The 24,070-nt window shown below is 36.2% G+C and overlaps 1 protein-coding gene across 50 annotated transcripts in view; it reads right to left on the bottom strand.

Annotated features, from left to right (window-relative positions):
• LOC18433797 (UMP-CMP kinase 3) overlaps positions 1 to 19,569 on the bottom strand; it is a 39,594-nt gene extending 20,025 nt beyond the window's left edge. For 16 of the 50 annotated variants that reach the window (XR_966656.3, XR_002280880.2, XR_002280881.2 and 13 more), the window contains exons 1-3: positions 6,476 to 7,281; positions 5,923 to 5,998; positions 5,707 to 5,792 (exon numbers count right to left, since the gene is read on the bottom strand). Coding sequence is in view for 30 of the 50 variants with exons in the window: in XM_020666933.2 (XP_020522592.1) it covers positions 5,707 to 5,792; positions 5,923 to 5,998; positions 6,476 to 6,958 (645 nt within the window). In the remaining 20 variants the exon portion in view is untranslated. Of the gene's footprint in view, positions 1 to 5,706; positions 5,793 to 5,922; positions 5,999 to 6,475; positions 7,283 to 14,518; positions 14,585 to 15,897; positions 16,006 to 16,091; positions 16,181 to 18,467; positions 18,641 to 19,169 lie in introns of those variants that run through there. The other 34 variants (XR_016047298.1, XR_016047297.1, XR_016047289.1 and 31 more) reach the window with 11 other exon arrangements.
• Between the last annotated feature and the right edge of the window lie 4,501 nt (positions 19,570 to 24,070).

The raw sequence follows: 24,070 nt of genomic DNA, 5'->3' as shown, positions 1-24,070 counted from the left end.
TTGTGTTCATCGCAAAATGGACACAATTTGTGGACAATACAAATAGAAAACCGTACAATGTCTCATCACCACCATAAGACAGTTCTAAGGTTGTGAATTCCCATGACGAAAGCTTCAAAATCCTTCCTAGGAAGCATTGTTTACCCATGCATGCATACACATATCCATTCATGTGGAAACAAACCTTTGAGACTAGGTCGTAATCACAGAATGAACTATTTTATATAAGACTTTCCATAACGTATTCAATGGAACCCTAGATCAATAATCATATGAAATAACACATGTAGTTTATGCGCTATCTACATTTATTTGTGTGCTATCCATTATATCTTTTTTTCTCTGCTTTTTACTTTTAAAAGAAATAAAATGGCTCTTCAAGTCAAGAACACTGCAGGTCAACTCCAATCACCCAGGGCGTGAATCCATGTCAGACATGGTTTCAAATCACTTATGTGCAGTATGCGTCTCTTTCTCATGCCTCCCGAGAGAGACTAATGTCTATGTATGGCTGCCATCCAAGGAGCCCCACAGGTTCAAACCACCTCCTTAAGTCAAATTTTTCCATCAAGTAGATAATAGTAGTTTTTCAGTGCGCACCGCAATGCATATGACACCTTTTGCTAGGTGTCTTGGAAAAAGTCCAAAAATCCCTTAAAAGCATTTTGATCCATATAGGCAGTAAAGATAATAATAATGATAACTAAATAAAAGATAACCGTTAATCACAAGAAATCGCATGTTCAATCGAGAAGCTACACACTCTGCCTTCATTCAAGAAAATCACTATCATTAAGAAAAATAAAAAACCAACTTACATCATGTCTCAGCCATAACAATATAAAATCCAACTGCAGTTCTTCAAGAAAAGAGGGGAAATGCATCAAATTTTGAGATCAACAAAACAAGCAGATTTTCTTTCTGGGAATGCACGGATAAAATGATGAATTGGTCGAAAGAATTTAAAATTATAGAGCCAAATGAACAGATTTTCCAAAATCTCTCCACAAAAGAGTATTATGGCCCAAGAATTAGCAAACCAGCATGAAAAATAAGCAAACTAGGATTGATAATGAGTTTCTCAATCCAACGCATTGAATAAGAAGAAGAGTGAGAGTTGGGAACCTAGAGTTGAGTGGATTTTCAAGAGGAGAGCAGGAAGTGAGAGAAAATTGCTCGTCTCCAATTTGCGCTTGGAATTTAGAGAAAGAAGTGTTGGGTTTGATGGAGTTTTTTTTTTGTGATGAATGGACCCATTCCATTCATCCCGCCTTTATATCAGGGTTTCACATCATTGTAGGAAAAATAGGGCGGTCCAAATTCTAACCATCCGCGTAGGCAGTTAAATGGGAATAGGCCACTGGCGGTTCTGAGTTAAGTTGGTTTTGGTGAACTGGTTGGATATTTAAAAATAAATTGAAAACAATTATATAAAATCTCAAAAAATAAAAATTTATAATGTATTTTTCAATTTTTTTGAAAAGATTAGAAATTCTTTTGACAATTAATACTTACTTTTAACATTTTCCCTTTTTTTTTTGAAAAATTCAAAATTCCCCTAAACATAAATTGATTTTTTAAAATCTACTTTTTTTTTTTATTAATTTTCAACTTTGAATGTACTTTGTTTATTCATGTTTTAAAATATATTCGATTAAGCCGGTTAAACCGACTGGTTTACCAATTAGGCCGGTTGAATCACTTTCTGCCTGAGGTCCAGTTAACCGTTCTGGTTCGATTTTGCGTTTCACATGTTTCATAAATTCCTGCTTTCTCGTTTCTTATAACAGTTTGGGTCTCCGGATCATAGTATAGGAGTAATACTTCTGCTAAAGATTTCCTACTCTCAGAGGAGTATACTATCTATAAACTCCCTGGGGTGAAACTTAAGGTAGGAATATATTTTAGATCCCAAATTTGGGGACGTGATCTTTAGAACCAAGCATCAAGCTCAATGAAAAATTTAAAACTCTCACACTTTACATGTCCTAAAAAATGGCATCCCAAGATTGCATTATAACCATTTAATTTTTGCAAGCAGGCAATAATCTAGATATTCAAGAACTTAAATTCCAATTTTTTTGAAAATGATCAACTAGTTATAATTGGATGGATTCCAAAATTGTAAACCAAGAACATCCTACCAAATAAGACGCTAGAGAGCAAATGTATAGTATCTCTCAACAGAGCATATTACACATGCTTGCCTCCTCCTTCGTGTCTTCTTTGTTCTTATAAGGGTGGCATCAGGCCTGGCCTTTATCCCATAGGGCTGGCTGAGGCCCTAGCCAGACCAATCCGAGGTAGGCTAAGGCAAATAAAGAGAACTCCAGGGTAGGGCAAAGACAAATGAAGAAAACATTATATAAAAAAAAGACCTGCCAAGCCAAACCGCGCCGGCACTAGCCCTAATGAAGCCCTCGAGCCATAATTTGTAGCCCACGCCTTACATGTTTAGGGTTATGTTGTCTGGCTCATTGCGAGCCAACCATAGGACGTGAGAGCAATGTTTTGAAACCAAGCAAATTATTCTATAGCGATCTATCAAGACCTCTTTCTTTTCGCAGCATATATATATATATATAGGGAAAATATTCTATTATTCTCTACTTTTAACTTCTATATCTCATTAGACCCAAGAATTGAAAATATTACTTGTACGCAAAAGGACTCCATCTTTCATATCTTTCAAACCCGTAAACTCTTTTGACCATGTATTATTGACCTCAACAACTTATGAAAGATATAAAAGACGGAGTCCTTTTGCTTACAAGTAATATTTTCAATTCTTGGCTCTAATGAGATATAGAAGTTAAAAATAGAGAATAATAGGATATATATATATATATATATATATATATATATATATATATATATATATATATGCTGCGAAAGGAAAAATGGCTAGGACACTACCATTCCAAAACCTTAATGGTCCTGATAGATCACTATATAATAATTTGATTGGTTTCAAAACATTGCGCTCACATCCTATGGTTGGCTCGCAATAAGCCAGGCAACATAACTGTAAAAATGAAAGGCGTGGGCTACAAATTATCGCTCGAGGGCTTTATTAGGGCTAGTGCCGACGCGGTTTGGCTTGGCAAGTCCTTTTTTTTATATAATTTTTTCTTCATTTGTCTTTGCCCTACCCTGAGTTCTCTTTATTTGCCTTTAGCCTAGCCTACCTTGGACTGGTCTGGCTAGGGCCTCAGCTAGCCCTATGGGATAAAGGCATGGCCTATTGCCACTCTTATAAGAACAAAGAAGACACGAACGAAGCAAGCATGTGTAATATGCTCTGTTGAGAGATACTATACATTTGCTCCGTAGCGTAAAACACTTATTTGGTAGGATGTTCTTGATTTACAATTTTGAAATCCATCCAATTATAACTAGTTCATCATTTTCAAAAAAATTGGAATTTAAGTTCTTGAATATCTAGATTATTGCCTGCTTACAAAAATTAAATGGTTATAATGCAATCTTGGAATGCCATTTTTTAAGACATGTAAAGAGTGAGAGTTTTAAATTTTTCATTGAGCTTGATGCTTGGTTCTAAAGATCACATCTCCAAATTTGGGATCTAAAATATATTCCTACCTTAAATTTCACCCCAGGGAGTTTATAGATAGTATACTCCCCTGGGAGTAGGAAATCTTTTAGCAGAAGTATTACTCCTATACTATGATCCGAAGACCCAAACTGTTATAAAAAACGAGAAAGCAAGAATTTATGAAACATGTGAAACGCAAAATCGAACCGGAACGGTTAACTGGAACTGGGGCAGGAAGTGATTCAACCGGCCTAATTGATAAACCAGTCGATTTAACCTGCTTAATTGAATATATTTTAAAACATGATTAAACAAAACACATTCAAAGTTGAAAATTAATAAAAAGAAAGTAGATTTTAAAAAATCTATTTATGTATTTTGAATTTTTCAAAAAAAACGGGAAAATGTTAAAAGTATTAATTCTCAAAAGAATTTCTAATCATTTTCAAAACAATAAAAAATTTAAAAAATACATTATAAATTTTTATTTTTATTTTTTGAGATTTTATATAATTTTTTTCAATTTATTTTTAAATATCCAACCATTTCACCAAAATCAACTAAAATCAGAACCGCCAGTAGCCTAATCCCATTTAATTGCCTAGGCGGATGATTAGAATTTGGACCGCCTATTTTTCCTACAATGATGTGAAACCCTGGTATAAAGACGGGATAAATGGAATGGGTCCATTCATAACAAAAAAAACACTCCACTAAACCCAATCCCTCTCTCTCTAAATTCAAAGAGCAATGTGGAGACGAGCAATTTTCTCTCACTTCCTACTCCTGAAAATCCACTCAGCTCCAGGTTCCCAGCTCTCACTCTTCTTTTTCTTATTCAATGCGTTGGATTGAAAAACTCATTATCAATCCTAGTTTGCTTATTTTTCATGCTGGTTTGCTAATTCTTAAGCCATAATACTCTTTTGTGGAGAGATTTTGGAAATCTGTTCATTTGACTCTATAATTTTAAATTCTTTCGACCAATTCATCATTTTATTCGTGCATTCGCAGAAAGAAAATCTGCTTGTTTTGTTGATCTTAAAATTTGATGCATTTCCCCTATTTTCTGCAAGAACTGTAGTTTGATTTTATATTGTTATGGCTGAGACATGATGTAAGTTGGCTTTTTATTTTTCTTAATGATAGTGATTTTCTTGAATGAAGGCAGAGTGCGTAGCTCCTCGATTAAACATACGATTCCTTGTGATTAACAGTTATCTTTTATTTAGTTATCATTATTATTATCTTTACTGCCTATATGGATCAAAATGCTTTTAAGGGATTTTTTGACCTTTTCCAAGACACCTAGCAAATGATGTCATATGCGATGTCATATGCATTGAGGTGCGCACTGAAAAGCTACTATTCTCTACTTGATGGAAAATGGAAAAATTTGACTTAAAGAGGTGGTTTGAACCTGTGGGGCTCCTTGGATAGAGCCATACATAGACGCTAGTCTCTCTCACGAGAGAGACATGACAAAAAGACGCATACTACACATAAGTGATTTGAAACCATGCCTGACATAGATTCACCCACTAGGTGATTGGAGTTGACCTCTAGTGTTCTCGACTTAAAGAGCATTTTCTTTCATTTAAAAGTAAAAAGCAAAGAAAAAAAGGTACAATGAATAACACACAAAAAAATGTAGATAGTGCATAAACTACATGTGTTATTTCATATGATTACTGATCTAGGGTTCCATTGAATACGTTATGAATTACTGATCTAAGGTTCCAATGAATACGTTATGAAATGTCTCATATAAAATAGTTCATTCTGTGATTACAACCTAGAATCAAGGGGATCCACAGTAGGGTAGATACCAACACCAGCACCACCGAAGAGCCCAATCTTTCCACCACGCTGGTAAGGTGCCAACAAGTCGATGACCTAAAAGTACCAATAGTGGATAAATCAAACAGGCCTCAAATATAGATTTATTCTTGTTAATGAAAAGACCTACAATGGAGATAAGAAGCAGAAAATTGTAAGCAAAAATTGCAAATATATCAAAAATCTCAATAGTAGTCAATTTTTAGTCAGGAGTACAAACCCAAATAGTCACGAAAATTTTTATGTCACATTAAAAGCGAAGGAAACTCCAACAAATGGATCAGAATCAATAGATAAGAATTAGAACAGACCTTGATGCCATCAACAAGAATCTCTTGCTCAGTTGCTTGTTCAACAAAAGGAGCTTCACGATGGATAGGCAAATAGTGATCAGTCTCTGATGCAGAAATAAGACATAAAAAGAACAAAAAAATAAGAAAAAATTTTAGTTATTAGAACACTCGTTAGGAAATGGCAATGCCGAATGGGGAATAGTAAATAGACGCAAACTATTTGAAGAAACAAACTTATTTCACCCCTATCGTCAATGGGTTCCCCAATGACATTGATAATGCGACCAAGTGTAGCCCTACCCACTGGTACCTGTTAAAAAAAAAAGAAAATAATTCGGCAATCAACACAATGACCAGTTGCAGATAAACATGGTTATCTATAAAAAGATAAATCTATAAGTACAAAACTTTGCTATATGAAACCATACATCTAAACGAGAGAGATAGAGATAAGATCAAGCAATTTGGATCAGCACTATCTATAAGCGATTGAAACACTACCAAATATCACATTTTTGCATACTGATCCAGACAGTCCATTACACCATAATCACACTATTTCAGCCTGCATACTCCAAACAAATACAAACACCAATACATCCCAGCTATACTCCAACAAATACAAAGACCAATCCCTCCCTCCCTCCCTCACAGAGGTAGGGCAGTTAAATAGTGGTGGATCATCTCTCTCTCTCACCAGCACACAAACGAAAATGAAAATAAAACATCAGGAGAAAAAAAAACCTAATTTTAAAAAGATCAACTCAAGAACAAAACCCCAACTAACCTTGATGGGAGAACCAGTGTTGAGCACCCTCTGGCCCCTGACAAGCCCATCAGTCCCATCCATAGCAATGGTCCTCACCATTTTCTCCCCCAAATGCTGAGCCACCTCCAAAACCAACCTTATGGAGTTATCCAAAACCTCCAATGCAGTCAAGATCGGAGGCAACCCCTCATCAAACCTCACATCCACCACTGCTCCAATCACCTGACAGACCTTCCCAATGGCTCCAGCCCCCGTGAACTCATCAGTGATCGTACCAAGAGGTCCATATTTACCAATACCGGGAGGAGTTGCTACAGGGGGTGGAGGCGACGGAGTTGCAGCGGCCGATGTCGCATACTGTGCAACTTTGTCGAGAAGAAGGCCCGAAGAAGATGATATCGGCCTGTAAAGCTCTGGTCCTCTATTGATGAGGCTCGACGGTTGAGATCTGACGGTTTTGGCACCCCTGATGAGAGAGGACAGGGCTCTACGGTATGCCATTAGGGGAAAACCCTACCCCTGGTTTTTTGGAGTTGCAATAGAGAGACAAAGTGAGGAGATCAGAGTAAGGAAAGATATAAAGAGAGAAAATTAGGGTTTTGTGTTCAGTGGGGAAGATGGTGGCGAAGGGATTGACGGCAGTCCATGGAAGGAGAGGAAGAAGATAGAGAGAGGAATGGCGGACGCCAAACGGTTCGTAAAGGCGTTTTAGTAGGCTGACTTTATGGGGGCGTGGAGTCCGCTTTGTTGGTCCTCTTCTTTTGGGGTGGGGGTGAGTGCTGTTAAAATTAGGTTTCCTTCCAAATGTTTTCAAAGCATCTGTCTTATTTTCAGCCGGAGTGTACCCTTTTTATTTGCAGATATGTAAGGTTTGACGTATTTACCAGGGAAAAGTTCATATACGCTCTAAACAAACAAATTATATTTTTAAATTGATCATCTCGACATCAAGATGCATAGACATAAGAAAAAAAGATAGATTTTAAGTTTCGAAAATAGTGTATTTTGTAATGCATTTTTGGAACGTCGATTTTCAAGATTTTCAAGTTTTCATAGATTTATCGATCTACACTATTTTTGAAGCTTTAAACTTTATAAATAAAAATATAAATATATTTTAAGGCGATTTTCAATAGTGAAACCACATTTCTCGATACTATTTGAAGGTAGGCTCTAATTTGATTGTTTAGAGCTAGGCTTAAACAATTTGTTCCTTTATCATATAAAGGTTAGGCTCACTTCTATACTTGCTTAACAATTTTAGTGCCAGACACGTTTACAATAACCTAAAAATCTATTTCTACCCCTAATCACAAAATCAATAACCTAAAAATCTATTTCTACCCCTAATCACAAAATTAAAGTGGTACAAATCAAGCAAATCTATAAACACATTCTATAAACCGATATACCATTTAATATGTTACAAGACACTCTTTTTTTCATATCTATACTTATCGAAGTTAAGATGATCAATAGGAAGGTTTCACAACATGAAAAGAATATTTTTCAATGTAAGCATAATCTTTTCCTTTAAAAAATGAATCCAAAGGCTAAATTGATCGCATGACAGGATGATACAGATCGGCAAATCAAAAAGGAATTATAAAAAATAAATTAAAAAAGTAAAAGTAAAGCGCACCTCCAAATTTTAATATAAATATAATTTTATGTAAAAAATTGTTAGGATGGCTTGAGAATACATTTTCATATCTAATTATAAAATCTTAAACTCCAAAAATAGTTCAGATCAAGTAGATCTAAAATCTTGAAAACAGACGGTCCAGACAATGTGCTGCATGATAAACTATTTATAGGACTAGAAATTTTTCTTTCATATTCCCTACATCTCGATATTGGGATGATCAATTATAGGGTTTTCCAAAATCAAAAGGAACTTTTATGCGGGATTTTTGAGGTGCACTTTAATTCTACATTTTAGGTTGCAACCTTGTATAAACTTTTTCCATTATGAAAACGTTTTCACTTAAACAAGGGCATTTAAATCGTTTATGTGATTCTACAAGAGGTTTTCAAATGAAAGGATCCATCAAATGCAACAAATTTGTAGAAGAAATGGTTGATTTCACCGCCTCATTGAACTTTTGAGGTGGGTTGACCATTCTAAAAATATTTCCCTTTTTTAAATTTGAATGGTTGTCCATGTGATTTCATGAGATCATCGTATCTCACGCTTTCACTACAGAGACGCTGGTAATTTAGAACCCAAATCAATTAATAGACTTTGCTATGTTAATGTGGCTGAAATGCTTCATAAACATCTCTCTCTCTCTCTGTAAAGATCACCTTTACACCGTCGTGCACTTCTCTTTTCAATTAAATTAAATTTTAAGGTAACTTTTCTCGAAAAAAAAAAAAAAAAAAATTCACACTGTAACATCTCATGGAAAACAAATAAGAAAACACCATAGCAAGGCCATTTAATGCTCCAGCAGGAGGAAGTTAGGTTTCTTCATGTTACCAAAAAGAAATTACAACAAGAACCAAGCATATGGATTTCAACATGGATATGACATATTGTTTCACGACGGCTCATGCTTAGCATCACACTGAGAAGAGGCGGTAATCCATGGTACTGGTTCTTAGAGACGATGTTTACAAACATAGTTGTATCAACAAGAAAAAAATTGCAGGCATTTTAATAGAAACCAACTTAAAACAAAATGCAGAGATTTAAGCTCTAAAGCTGCGACTCTTATCCCCTTTATCTTTCAAGAAATAAATAACAGAAGCATACATTTTGTGTGGCCCAATCAATATTTGATGTTAAGTAGAAAATCTGCACTGAGATGCATGTGCCTTTATTCCTTCATGTCAGTATGCATTCCTATGGAAGCATGAATTAGGTTAGGTCTGATCGTCCTGCCTATAATGGAGCAACGTTAAAGCACTGCATTTCAGTAGGGAACAAAAAGTACATAAGGTTTCAATATTTACGGATCAACCAGTAATAGCAGACAACGCTAGTCAATTCATCAACTACTAAATATCGATAGGAATCTACATAAAGCATCAGGGTATTTTGCAAATAGAATGAAATCAAACTAAGTTTTGCTATCTATCTTATGCCATAACCTATGTAACTGCCATAGAAAAGGTTAAGGTGCCAATTCTAGAAATTCTGATTTTCCCAGAACATGCAGCAGTCACATCCTTGAGGATCACCAGTAAAACCCAGGCTCTTCATACTCTAAAGTGGAACAACAAATAAAGCTAAACACTCCAACGGGATGGCCATGCATCCAAAAAATTCAAGTAGCAGACCAAACATGTTCAAAGTGTCCCTCCAATATCAAGAGCAATAATAACTATTTATTCAGTGGACTTCAAATGTCCCTGAATCCTAACTGGCCAGGACCAAAGAGAACCATTCCCCACGATACATTGATCTGCTAACTATAGAGCTGTATAACTACGTAAATAGAGAAAAAAAGAATAATTGTTTAGCTAGAAGCCTCCTCCATGAGCGCATTATGTTGAAGGCACACCAACCTGGGACAAAACAGCCCCCAGTGCGCAATGATCCATTGTCCTCAAGAAAGTGGTTACCACATTTAGTCAAGTTTGTCCCCTATACCACACGGCTTTATGCCAATTAAAGGTAGGCCATTGGAAGCATCCACATAATTGGTTTCTACTCTATATATATATATATATATATATATATATATATAAGATCTTATCAAGGCACATCGTAAGGACACACACACACACAAAGACGCACATGCAAAAACGCACACAGGGCTAATCATTCTCATTCGATAAAAATAGTATCAAATGTTCAATTTCTTCATGTCTTTCTCATCAAATGCTTAGCTAATAGCATCCACAGACTTGAACAGGTAGAGTGTTCGGACAAATAGAAATCTGAAACTAGCTATCAAATATTTTTTGGTTTCAAAGGCAGGGTAAGAAACCTGATATTTATTTCATGACAAGCGTTCGAGAATCGCACAAAGCTTCTTCAACCCGTGATGAGTTGGCTTGGCTTTATGCACTACTAACAAATGTTGGATTTCAAAGCAGTCTTCAGCATGTAGTGAGAGAATGGTCTCTCTCTCTCTCTCTTTATTGTGTGTGCATATGCACAAAAGAGAATGGGCTGTTAAAGAAGCTGCGACAATGAAAAGGAGTAAGAGGGAGGGGACAAAGGGGTTAGGCTGAAAGATTGGGAAGTGGTTAAAATTGAGCAGACAAAGAGGGAGAGATAGTGCTGACACTGTGTGTGTATGTGTCAGAGAGAGAGAGATAGAGAGGTTTATGAGAGGGGAAGAGACTGTGAGTGGGATAAAAAAAAAGAAATTGGTAAAACAGTGCAAAAATTTCTCCAGTAAGTTGTCGGAGATGTAAAATCAAGGGGGAAAGGGTGGAAGGGGGAGACAGTGTAACTCAAGTAAAATCCATGAGAAAAAATAGACGCATACACTTACAACTAGGAAAGTCCTTTGGTGCTTCACAGATCCCCAAAACCGGTGCTGCTCTAAACTGATCCACCACTTTAAATTGGCTGAGATCCAAGAAAAAACTCCAAAGGAAGATCTGAAATGGATGCCAAATCCACCATCCATTCAAATGGGCAGTCCAAATATGAATCTGGGGTGGTGGATTTGGAGCATTTATGGAGCTCCAAATCAAATCTTTTGGAAACTGATCTGAAACTCTTTTGGGTCCATCCGATAAAATATTGTTGGATGAGGTGGAGGAACAACAATTTTTGATGGTTTGGGAACCGCTGAATACTTACCCTATAGAAATACTAGCCAATGACACAGGCATTGCCCGTGTGGCAAAAGCAAGAGACATCCTAGCAGAAGTCCTTTTCTTCTATCATTAACTAAGTTCATTAATAGCAAAATTGACATACAAATCGTATCTCTCTTTTCTTCACATGAGTGGCTGTGTATAAAGGCTCTATGATTTGACCAGTGTTCGCAAAATCGGCCAATCTAACCTCTAACCGCTAACCGCCCGGTTATATCAGAACCTATTTTGGGCGGTTTTGTGATCAACCGATTTCTTAAAGTTTAAATAGAATACTACTTCATATTTATATCAAATATTTTAGAATAGCGTATTGGTTAGTGCTGGCGACGATAGTTTATACGGACCACGGTTCGAATCCTGCCATTAGCGGTTTTCTTTTTAAACATTGGTGTGGTTCATTTTAACAATTCTAAGAATTCATTACAATGATAAGAAGTTCAAAAAATTTACTTGCCCACATGAATCGAACTTGAAAGTTCTTGTAAAGAAATAATTTGTTATTAAACCCTTACATTGGTAAGAAGTTAAAAAACTTTACTTGCCCACATGAATCGAACAAACTTGAAAGTTCTTGTAAAGAAATAATTTGTTATTAAACCCACTAATCAATGCACCATATACAAATTAGTTGCCTATTAGATCTATTAACCAATATGTCATTTACTACGTATTTACAAAAATAATGGTCTATATTGTATATAACTTAATTTTTTTTATTTTCTTTTAAAAAAGTGTTGGTCAAGTCGATTTTATAACACTATTTTAATATTATTTACATTATGGTAAAGAATAAAAAAATTATGGTCATTGATACTCACTTTTATATTTTCCCATCTTTTTAAGAAAATTTTAAAAATACCCATGGCACAAATCGATTCGTTAAAATCCATTTTTTTCAATAATTTTCAACTTCATTTGAGTGTGTTTTGTTTTAATCACATTCGTTATATGATTTTCATATTTTAGTAGATTTTGTTTGTATCTTTTCTATTTTTTTCAACACTTTTTTTATCGTTCGAGACTTGCCCGGTTACAGCTGTTGAATCGGCCGGTTTACCGATTAGACTTGTTAAACCGCTTCCGGACCCCTGTTTGGTTAACCGTTCCAGTTCAATATTGCGAACACTGGACTAGACACACTAATAAGAAAACCAAGTTACCACCATTTGTGCCTAAGAATTCCTTTCTTTGCCACTGCATCTGCCTCTTGATTGGCTTCTAGCTAATGTGATGAAAGGTAATCTGCCTATTCCTGATCCAATCCTTAATCTCTTGAAAACATTAGGCAATCTCCACGTACAAGACAGCAGTCTCCTTCCCCATCCTATGATATTACTGGAAACAAGAGGCATGATTTTCGAATTCGATTTCTCTATAGACAACATATATCGATGCGAATAATCCCATACACTTATAGGTATTTATCTCTGTAGCTAGCACGACAAAAACGTATTAGGCCAGAAATTACAGGAATCCCTCCCAAACATTTTAGAGGCTACCTCTCTCTTGGAAAGCTGCTATTCCCCGTAAATTGCTTAGGTTTCTCTTTCTTACCACAGCTGTGGCACAACTTAGAAATAGAATTAAAATACCAGTTCTATCAAAGGCATCAGGAAAAGGAATTATGTGGCCTTTCAAACTCTGATCTCGGTAGTCGGCATAACAATAGTAGCAGACATACCCCGATCAAGGGCAATCTTTTTTTTAGAACCCGCCCACCCTCAAATCTAATTTTGATGGTACTTCTATTGGGAAACCCAGACATGCTGGAATTGGTGGTGGCAGTTTCTTATAAAAAAGTGGAGAGTCATTAGTTTGATCTTGGATCCAGTTGGCATCCGGGACTCCAATGAAGTAGCAGCCCTTGCCCTTTTCATAGGGATTTGCTTCACACCTCGAAATGGAACTCTATCATCATAGAAGGCATCTCTTCTAACATCATAGCATTGACATCGGAAATTTCACCATGCTCATGCCGACTCTCAACCATGATCGATGAAATATTGGACGGATGTAGAAACACAAGTCAATTTTGTGCATATCTGCGCAACACTCTGGCGGATTCTTTAGCCAGTGAGGGGTTCTAAAGACTGGAATTATTTATCTGACTCTCCTCTTTTAGCTATCTTTTGCTTCTTAACTTCTCATTTTCCGTATCAAAGAGGGATTTTGCCCACGAAACACATGATCAGCTAATAAGGAAAAAAAGGTCTCTTTTTCTTGCCCTAAATGTCATATCCTATCCCATCCCCAAATCTCTTCTCCCAAATCTCATATCAGAGTTTTATCCTTTCTATCCTGTATGATTCACCTGTTCTTATCTAAAATCGTTTTCCAAATCTCATAACCTACTTCTTCTCATCTTACAAGGTATCTCATATCTCTCAAGGCAATGCCATTTTTAAAGAAAATCTCCTCAAATCTAGGTATCCAAATTGGCCTACTTTAGGGTCTCCATCCTATCGTTTCTCTAAGAATAAGGGGCTCTCCTTGTTGAATGCGACAAGTCCAAATCTTAACCATGACTTAATAAATGTAAGCGTATGTGTGTGTGTGTGTAATGTTGAGTTGCTCGGCACTTCCCATCCAAAGAGTTACTGAACAGATTGGTCTCGAAAAAGTCAGGGTGAACATTTCTGAAGATGCATATCCATTTGATGTGACATGCATAGGTGTCCTTGTACTCAAAACATATCTATCCATGTTTGACATGTGCACCTGATGTGCCTTTGCGTCTAAAAAATTGTCCAAATTAACAACACGGGTCTGATTTTGCTAATGATGTGAAAATCATGTCCAATATTAACATGCCATGTTTGGAAGGACCCAAATAAAGGGTAGACTTAGTAATACATATTTCACGTGGCACCATGCATGTCTACCAGGTTCTCATATACAAGTATCCATCCTACATTTTGGTGTCAAAAATGCAGAAACATGTCTGACATGAATGTTCATGAATAATGTTACAAGGGATCTCTGATAGTTGGTTTTAGTTATTGGTTCGGCCACTATGTTGATGTTAAGAAAGCTTACAAAATTGGCTGGAGGGGAATCCCCATCTCAACTCATAACCATAAAAATGAATATATGTTAACAAAAAAATCTCAAAATGCAACATAGCCAGCTAGTTCTTTAAACGCAAGCTCGTAACATCGAAGTGTCCCTAAACGTTTCTAGCACAATGTCTCTACGGCTTGGCCAAATCAAAGCATAATAATCATTGGGGATTTCCATATCATTTTCAAACAAGTATAACAACTAAGTTATATATACCTCATATGCAACAAAATGTGACCGAATATTGTCAAAAACCTCATCTATCGTTCCCACTGCATTGATCTGCAAATATAAGAAACACTTAATTCAACAGGATACACTGCCCAATTTTTCAAGCTAGTCTCTGTGTTACAGAAGCTAACAATACTAGGGACATTTAGTTTATAATTGAAAACAAGCGCATAAACAAATAGAATCCCTTTGTTTCCAGTTACAAAAGAATGAGAAGGCAAGAGATCCAAGAAAACTATTTATGATATGATGCAACCAAAGATCTGTTATTTGTTGAGAAATACTCAGCATCAAAACCAAAGTTTGTCAACCTTGGATGAAAGACAACAGAAACAAGAAGAATCAGCACGATGGTCGAAGTTGATAATGGAGACATTTGTCTTTGTGGTCATGACATTTGAAAATTTGCAATTTAAGTATTTTTAGGTAGGGTATAATGAAAATTTTGAATAATCTGGTCTTTGTTGCAATTAGTCTAGCCTTTTCCACTTCAGATACAAAGTGTTGGGAAAACAATGTATTCTTTTGGGACATTTGAGTTTCCAATGGATTGCTAGAATTGTGGATTAAGAAAAAAAAAAAAAAAATTCAATCCGATACTTCAATACGAGAAATGTCAATTTGGGAAGACATCTTGGAAACCTTGTTGATGGAATTGCAATTGATCAAGTCAAACTTGAACTTGTTATAGCAAAATATATCCAGCTAAAATGTAAATGGATATTCAATAATTCTGGGTGGATGGCCTAATTCATTAATCCAGTAGAGCAATATACTGGTGGAGGATTAATAATATTCATAACAAGGCAACTTCGTATCACATTCAGCGACTGCATCTTCAAATGAATAATGCTAGAATTTTTTTATCAATTAAAACATAAAATAAAAATTATTTTATAAATTGGGATGCATACTGATGACAAATGACTCAACACTTACATTGGAATTGGAAAGTAATGTACATAAATTACATTGAGGGTTTTGTAGAATTTGTTTATTCTTTTTCTTTTTCTCTTTCTTTCTTATGCCCTTTCATATGTTTGGTGGTAATTGCTAAATATTACTCCTTAACTTTAAATGATTATATGTTGTGTTTTAGTCCATATAATTTGAATTCATGGTAAATGATCCATTAACAACTACAGTTAAAAAAAAATGATCCATCAACAACTTGTGCATTCTGGCCCAAAGAACTCAAACCTTTAACATTAACACTAGCATCAGAAGTACAATCAGTACAACCATGTCATAAAAGCAGCCAATCACATGATGGTTTCCTACTTTCCATTGCCCATAACATTTAAGGTAGTTAACATGAAAAAAAGAAAAAGAGGTTGCAGCCCAGATTATGATGCACAATGTACCTTGCGAACCTCTCCTCTTGCAGTGTAATGGTTGATAACTGGGAGATTCAGTTCCCTGAAAACTTTCAGACGTCTCTTTATCGTTTCGATATTGTCATCAACGCGGCCCTGAGTATGAGTGAAAAAACACCAAATGCTGCAAATATTCCAAATTATAAATGCTCACACTCCCAATATAAAGCAAGAATACCAACCTCATTACAGCTAAGAACCCGTCTTACCATCTCTTCCTCAAGACACGCAAAATATAGTACAAAGACCGGTTCTACTCCAATCTGTAAGTCTGACAATGGATAATTAAAACCGTGAAATTAACACCAATTAAACACATTTAAAATATTACATAATTGTCTTGGTAATACACCAGTAACTATATAATAAACTGGAAACTTTTACACTGCTCATATGATTTGCATGCTTCAGCGCCTTGTATGCATAAATTAAATTTGTATGCGTGTATAAACATGTATATAAGAAGTTAAGAACAATTAAGGGTGTATCTACGTAACTTAGACAGTCCTTTTGATTATCTTTCATTGTTTCTCCACATACAATTTATACAATCTCTAATCTTATTTCCAAATAAGCCCATACCTTTCACTTTGTGTTCTTAAGGTGGGTGTGTCTATGTAACTTAGAAAATCCTTATGAATATCTTTCATTGTTTCTCCACATGCAATTTATACAATCTCTTATCTTATTTCCAAATAAGTCCATACGTTTCACTTTTGCATATTTCCCCTTTTATGTATTTTATTCAAGTCAAATAAACCTAAGGTTGAAAGAAAAGGGCACATGCCTACTTGAGGAATAATAGCAACATAGAGAATATAAAGGCACACATTAGAAAATGGCACATTCCTACTTAAGGAATAATACCAACATAGAGAATATAAAGGCACACATTTTCAATTCATGTCCCTGCCCTTCTACAACTAACTGTACTAGCATAACTGATCCAATATGGGGCAAATAAACCAAGTTACATGCTTAAGGACATGATTGCATAACATATTTTATGTACTTATGCACTTGCCAGGAAAAGTCACTTTCGAATATTGAGTGCAGAGCAAGGTTGATGCAATAAATTGCTTGACTGCAGTGAACATCAAACAAGGGAGCTTTTAACCCAATCTAGACATGTAACGGCATGCATATTGAGACATCAAGAGACCTATGTGCCACTTATCAGGAAGACAGGAATATTCAGGAAATTTGGTGCAAGATAATATTGATATTTTACCAAGCCACTTGAGCAATGGAAAATTCTGAACAGCATGTGTATCTATAGACTAGCAGAAAAGAGAGTTAATTAACATAAGGCCATTCCACGATCTCTTTTCTTTTTGACAATTGTTTTGTAAAGAGAGCACCATGCAATTTGTGTGGCTGGGGGGGGGGGGGGTGGTCTAAAAGCTCCATAACACATAAAAGAAGAGCCTTGCTTGAGCTTTGTCAAAAGCTCCATAACACATAAAAGAAGAGCCTTGCTTGAGCTTTGTCAAAGTGTTGGACCTTCAATATGTAGTTACAGGTTGGAAGTGCACTAATTGATTTCTATCATTCAATAAAACGTGATAGAAATCCAAGGATTAGAAGAACAGAGTAAGGATTTCTACATAACAAAACTCCAATATCCATACCCCAATAAGTTTCTTTTTTTTGTAGGGAAAAGAAAGATCAATGGTCAGAAAACATTTTCAGATTAGAATAATTCCACATAGAATTTCTAAATGCACAGTGAACTTGACAAGAAAGAGAGAGCACAATAAAAGAAGAGAAGTTTTCTAGATGAGGTTTAATTATACATGAAACATTTTTAACTTTGACAAATTTTATTATAGCGACCTTTGATAAGTTTTACCTCTACATGCAGCTAATTTCTGTAAGAACAATTAAGAAAGTCCTCTAAGGCAAATTGTGTTAGTGTAGAATGGTTTTTATGATAAAAGGTTTCTGCATGCAACCAAGAAATTTGGTGGAATTACATTGATGAGATCTAACAAGTATTTTTGTAAGGTTCGAGCAAACCACAAGAGAAGATCTTCCAAGGAATTCAACATAATGGGTAGATAAGCTATGTAAGTTTGGTCTATCTCTTAGTGCAGCATGCTTTTGGGGTTCATCCTCACCTCTAACTACTATAATCCTTTGAAGAAAGGACCAACTAATTCACAGCCATATCAATTTTTACACACTTGATATCAGAACCCAAAGTTAATGTCTCCAGAGTTACCTTTTCGCAACAACAAATACAAGTTCAAAGGATTAAAGAAAACGAAGTACTTTAGGAGTTTCCAAGCAGGACTAGAGGGGTAATAAATAAAACACAAACTACGGTTCCTTCAATCTTTCAAGGGAATCATTGCATTAAGGTCCTCAGAAATACAGAAGCACTGATGCTGTATAATAGTATTTCGTCTGGCAATCTACTTCTCAGATCAGACCATGACCTTAAACTATATAACAATACAAGCTTTCCAACAAAATCTTCCGGTCCAGTCGAAAAGGAATATAACTTAATTATAAAAAGATAAAAAGAGGAATATAACTTCAAGGAGATTTCTAACCTGCTGATTTCTCATAAATATTGAACTGGATTGATGTTCTGACCAAGTAGCTGAACTTCTAATATGACAGCTACTACAAGAATGCTATTCCATTAACAGATAAGACACGGGATTCAGGTCAGAGGTGGCAAGGAGCTGAGTTTCCATTGTCTATTTTGCAGTTCTTACAGTGTCTGAAACATCACCACAACAACGTTCAGGGCTATGTTCACGCATGCATAAAATCTGGACATTCAAATGGTTTATTCACTTTTCTACATTATCCCCACTATATCGACTGGGACTTGCGAATTGGAGTATGTGGTTTTGACCTGGTCACATTGTAAGTATCAAAGGAGTAAAGTGGCAGAATTTTTGGGTTTCTTCATTGCAGAGATACAAAAATGCAGAAGAGAGAGTGGCCTCTAAAATACTACCAGCATCGGGTAGGAATCTTCATTTTCTTGTATTATGCTTAAAACATTTGGAAAATTGTCAGACATTGCAAAAGACAAGGTGCCAACATAGATGCTCAAACTGGTTTAAGATAAGGAAACACCACCAAAAAACTTCTCACCCACTGATCAGATCCAAGAAGAAAGAAAACGCAAGAGCATGCTTTACTGGCTCATCGAAAACTTCTCCTCACCAACCCAAGATCAAATAAAATGACCTAAACTTTCAAATTTCTCATGAGAACAGATATTTTTAGGCAGCAATTACCTTCCGCTTAAGATGCAGTGTGCTTCAGAGCAACACAAATGAGAGATATATAGAAACTTGGAAATGAGAATCGAAGCTTCTCCAAATGAACTCCAAAAGAAGCAATCAAGAATTACTAAGTGATAATTTCTTTTTGAACACAGTCCTAAAACTCAGTAGAGCCCTTATCAACACAAACGAAGTTGCCTCACTCAAGAATCGAATAAGACACGAGATGAGTCCAACTGTTGGGGGGGGGAAGAAAAAAAGAAAAAGAAAAGGTGAAAGAAACGGATGATTTTTCTCACCAAGAAATTTTCACACACTACAGTAATCACGGTATGATCTATGTAATAGGTTCTTATTTATGACACGAATACGAGTGTTGGAAACGTGAACCTTAAAAAATTACATTTAGACGCGATATGTCCGTACAATATATAAATATCTATATAAATGAGTACGTCTACATATAAATATCTTAAAATCTATGTGTAGTTTGCATCTGCATTTAATTCACGTCTTATAACAATAGTAAAACATCCAAAAAATAAAAACAATTAAATTAATCATCCAAAAAAGACTACTGTGTAAATCTGAATTTTGTTCATCAAAATTTCTTATAAACCAATCAAAGGTTGCATTATAACCAATCACAAAAAAAAGCTACAAAATATTAACTAATTATTAATTCAAAATGTAGCACCCTTATTGTGTTGCTACTAAAAAGAGTCCTAATGCATTCAAACAAAATACAAGCTTTCAGAACTAGTAAAAGTCAATTGGTAGCACAAAACAAGGTACAATACAATTGATGCTATTAATAGCAAAAAAGATAAAACAATAAAGATCATACATGGCACAAGGCACAACGAGAATGTCAGAGAGAAAAGTTGAAGAAGAAAGATGAATATCTAGTGGTCCACAGCTTGAAACGGGAGAAAACAACAGTCCACAGGCATGGAGAAGGAGAAACCATTGGTCCACAAAGGGAGAAACTAGTTGCGGAGGAAGGAACCATAGAAAGTTTCAGAGTAGTTGAAATAAATCGTATTTTTTATTTATCGCAACATTAATTTATGGAAACCCTAATTTAACAAATAAAAATATTTTTTATTTTTTATTCTAAACTACTTATTTTATTCTAAAATATTTTTTACTTTTAAAATAAAATACTTTTCAATGAAGATTCTAAAAACGGAAACATCACTTTCAAAAAAAGAAATGTGTCTAAAAAAAGGGATACGGTAGTGGACACTTAATAGAGGTGTCGTACGTGTGCCCAAGATTGTCGACATGTGTGCCGGTGTCCGCCAAGTGTCGACACATGGTTAAACCTCAAGACACGTGCGTCTATGTTTCTTCAGGTATGATTATGCGAGCAAGCAGTTATTCAAAAGAAAATCACACCATTCTCAAGCTTTCATAGCATACAATACAAATTAATGCACTAAGCCCAAGCTCAAAAAATTGACAAAATATCTTTGCAGAGAATCTTTTCACTGAAATGCATTTTGGGCTTTATCGTCAATATTTCATTGCTTTATCGTTTATATTTCATTTACATAACAATCATTCCCTTGTGCCATCTATTACTCTATGCATTCAAATGCAACCTCTGGAAATAAGGTATTGAAATTAACTAAACATCAACTAACCAAGGCAAAAAGTCTACAAACCTTTGAACCTTTTTGTGAAGAATTGTACAGACAACCTCTAATAGTACAGTGAAATTAACCAAACAATCGCAAAACATGACAAAAAATGTACAAACCCAAACTAAGGAAATGATAACCGAGAACAAGGCTTTGAACCTTTTTTTGAAGGCTTGAACATAGTAGCTTACAAATTGTTCGAACGCGACGTGATTTTCATCAGTTCGGGGAAACCCATCAATCAGAAATTTATTGTTCTCATTGGCCTCCATGTGTTTATGCAACAGCTTTACTGTGACTTCAGAAGGAAATATCTTCCCCTCCTTGATGATATCACAAATCATAGCCCTGAAAAATAAAGGAAAATTTCATGTTCTAATCAGAATACTTGAACCATAATGCAATCCACATTAAAACAAGGTCAAAATGAGTAAGATAACAATGCATATGTGCACCCATTTTCAGTATCAGAAGACATCTCTCTCCTCAAGAGTTCTCCAACACTAAGGTGTGAAAATCCGAAGGTATCAACGATCTTTGAACATTGAGTACCTTTCCCACTGCCAGGACCGCCTGAAAATACAAGTCTTATTCTTTCACTACAGATAAAAGGAAAGACAACGTATGCCACATAAAAACAAATACAACGGGAGCTCTTGGAGAACTTCAACACGGAAGTTGAACAGATAATCAAGAGATAGAAGCAAAGCTGAACAACACATTCCAAACATTCCGAAAAACTGTGCATGGCACAAAGGACACAAGCAAGAGTCACGAAAATACGAGAGATAGAGAGAAAGAGAGGGAGAGAGAGGGAGAGAGAGATTCAAGGAATGTACTATGAACAACCCTCTATTGATCTGTCTTTCAATATCCATGCACAACCATAACAAATCAAATATATAATCAAAGCTCCCCTAGCTTCTCGTCTTAAGAATATCATCGGCTTTGTCCTGTTCCATGATTCTAGGCCAGGAAGAGTACTCCAGCCACAGCCTATTAAGAAGCCTACAGATCAGCTTGGGGAGCCTTCTAAACCACAACCACTTGCCATTGATTCAGCATAGGCCCTCGCACTCTAAGATACATTGCCCCTAAACCTTCCTATAAAACCTCATCAACAAGGTGGAAGATTCCAGAAGGCAGAAGGTATAACTTACCTGCCTGACTTGCAATCAGCAGAAGTTCCCAGGACCCTTGAAAGGCGTCCTAGCCTACTAACAAGGCAAAGTGTCTTGTAGCAGTCCTCACTTTTCTTGTCCCCCCCATCCTCATCATCCCTTCTTCAGATGTAGTCATCCCTACTTGAGATGCAAAACTTGGTCTGAGCGCCCCCACTTCCCACACCCCACTATTGCCTCCTCTTTTTCATCCCTGATCTCGTTGATTATCAACCTGATATGTTCTCCCAAAATTGCTCTTTAGAAAACTAAAAATTTCATAGATATCCTACATGCCTATCAGTGAAATTCTTTGCACTGATGTCCTCGATACCCCACAAGTATCTTATTCAGTCCTGATCTTGGTGCCACTATAGCCTAAAAGTTCCAACTCTACTGACACTAATCTATGCTGCCAATATCCAGTCAAAGATTATTATTATTTTTTTGCACTGTACCCATTCCATACCCCTATTTTCCATACTGAATGTTGAGCTGAACATTTTCAGATATAAGTTGCATGCAACTGGTCATCTGTGATAGGGTGCTTGTGATGAGCATATAATTGTGATTGTGTTTGTTATGGTTAGAAAGAAGAATTATAGAGAAAAAAGAATGTAACTGTCCTTATTTGTTTAGGCATAAATATCACAAGGATTTATAAGTGTATGTGACGCATTCTGAAGCAATTTAGAATATAAAGATGAAGCCTTTGACCTTCACAGTGCCCTCTAATCCTCTCCTCCTCCTGTCTTCTTAGTCTCCTCTCCACACAACATATTCACCCTTCAACACCCATGGACTCCCATTTCCTTATCTCAACCTTCCTTCAACTCAAGCCTTCTACTTCGACCTCATTCATTTATATACCCCATGACCTATCCCTTCCTAACGATGAGGCCTACTACCAGCCTCTCTATGCCTTAATTGCTAACACAGCTCTCATGAATCCCTCCTCAAAACTTTAACCTTGCGTTCCTATATCTCCATCGACCCGTAACTGTAATAATAACCCCTTCATCTTTTGAGGATATTTCCCTGTTACATCTGCGGATTGACAGTAGCCCACACAACCCTCTTCCTCACTACCACTTCCGTTCATAAATTTTCCCAACTGTCATCCAATAGAAGTCCTATCTTAAATTCACCATCCTCAACCCCGAACAATATTAGCTCCACGGTTATCTCTCACAGCAATTTCACCATGGAATGCACGAAGCACAATAACTTCAACAAAGAAAGCAGCTCCATGTAGTCCTCCTCTATCTCCTGACAGAACTGACGATCATGCAAAAGCCACCTCACACCAGTACAATCAAGGAAAACTGTGCCCTATCCATGGTACGTCACCCCCATCTTAGATATGATATGCTTCCTTCTAGAAAAATTTACATCTATAGGCCCATCCTACATCCTCATTTCCCACAGATTTAGGCTCTGTTTGACAAAAACAGAATCTGATTATTCAATTTATTTAAAATCTCAATAAATGCATTGCCCCCTTTTCATTTATTTGAATTAAATATTATTGTGATATATATATATATGTTTGTGCATGTTTGGCTGGAAAGCCACATCTCACAATTTCTGTTGGTGCAATAAAGGGTTTTTCAGAAGGATAATTCAAAGGCTCTACCTCCCTCATCCATTCATCGTATCACAGTCACATGGAGAGGCTTTTGATCATCTCTCCCACTGACGGAGAGGCTTTTGATCATCTCTCTCAGGCTCTCTCTCCCACTGACCAGACCTCTCTCTCTCCCACGCTTGTGGCCAAGATATCTGCCAACTTTAAGAAGCATTGCATACATATCGGTGCATGTCTATTCATGTCTAGATAGAGAGATAGCTGGCGGCCAAGATGGAACAGGAGAAGGCCATTTAAATGCAATGTCTATAAGCAGCCGATCTTTTTCTTTTGACAGATTCTCTACTGGTTGAGGGAGGAGGCAATTCCCCATCTCAAACTTCACCCTCTTTATTTTATTCACACAACAAAGGGATGTGGGTCAATCTAATTAAAGGGGGGAGAGAGCAAGTTCTACCCTAGAGAGAGAGACGCATGGCAAGTTCTACCCAAAAGAGATAGAGAGGAGAGAGAGAGCAA

This window comes from Amborella trichopoda, chromosome 13 (assembly GCF_054954075.1).
Source record: "Amborella trichopoda isolate Santa Cruz 75 chromosome 13, AtrichopodaSantaCruz75HAP2 v2.0, whole genome shotgun sequence".
Lineage (NCBI taxonomy): Eukaryota > Viridiplantae > Streptophyta > Magnoliopsida > Amborellales > Amborellaceae > Amborella > Amborella trichopoda.
The sequence above is the reverse complement of the archived record's forward strand: the minus strand, read 5'-3'. Positions and strand labels throughout refer to the sequence as shown.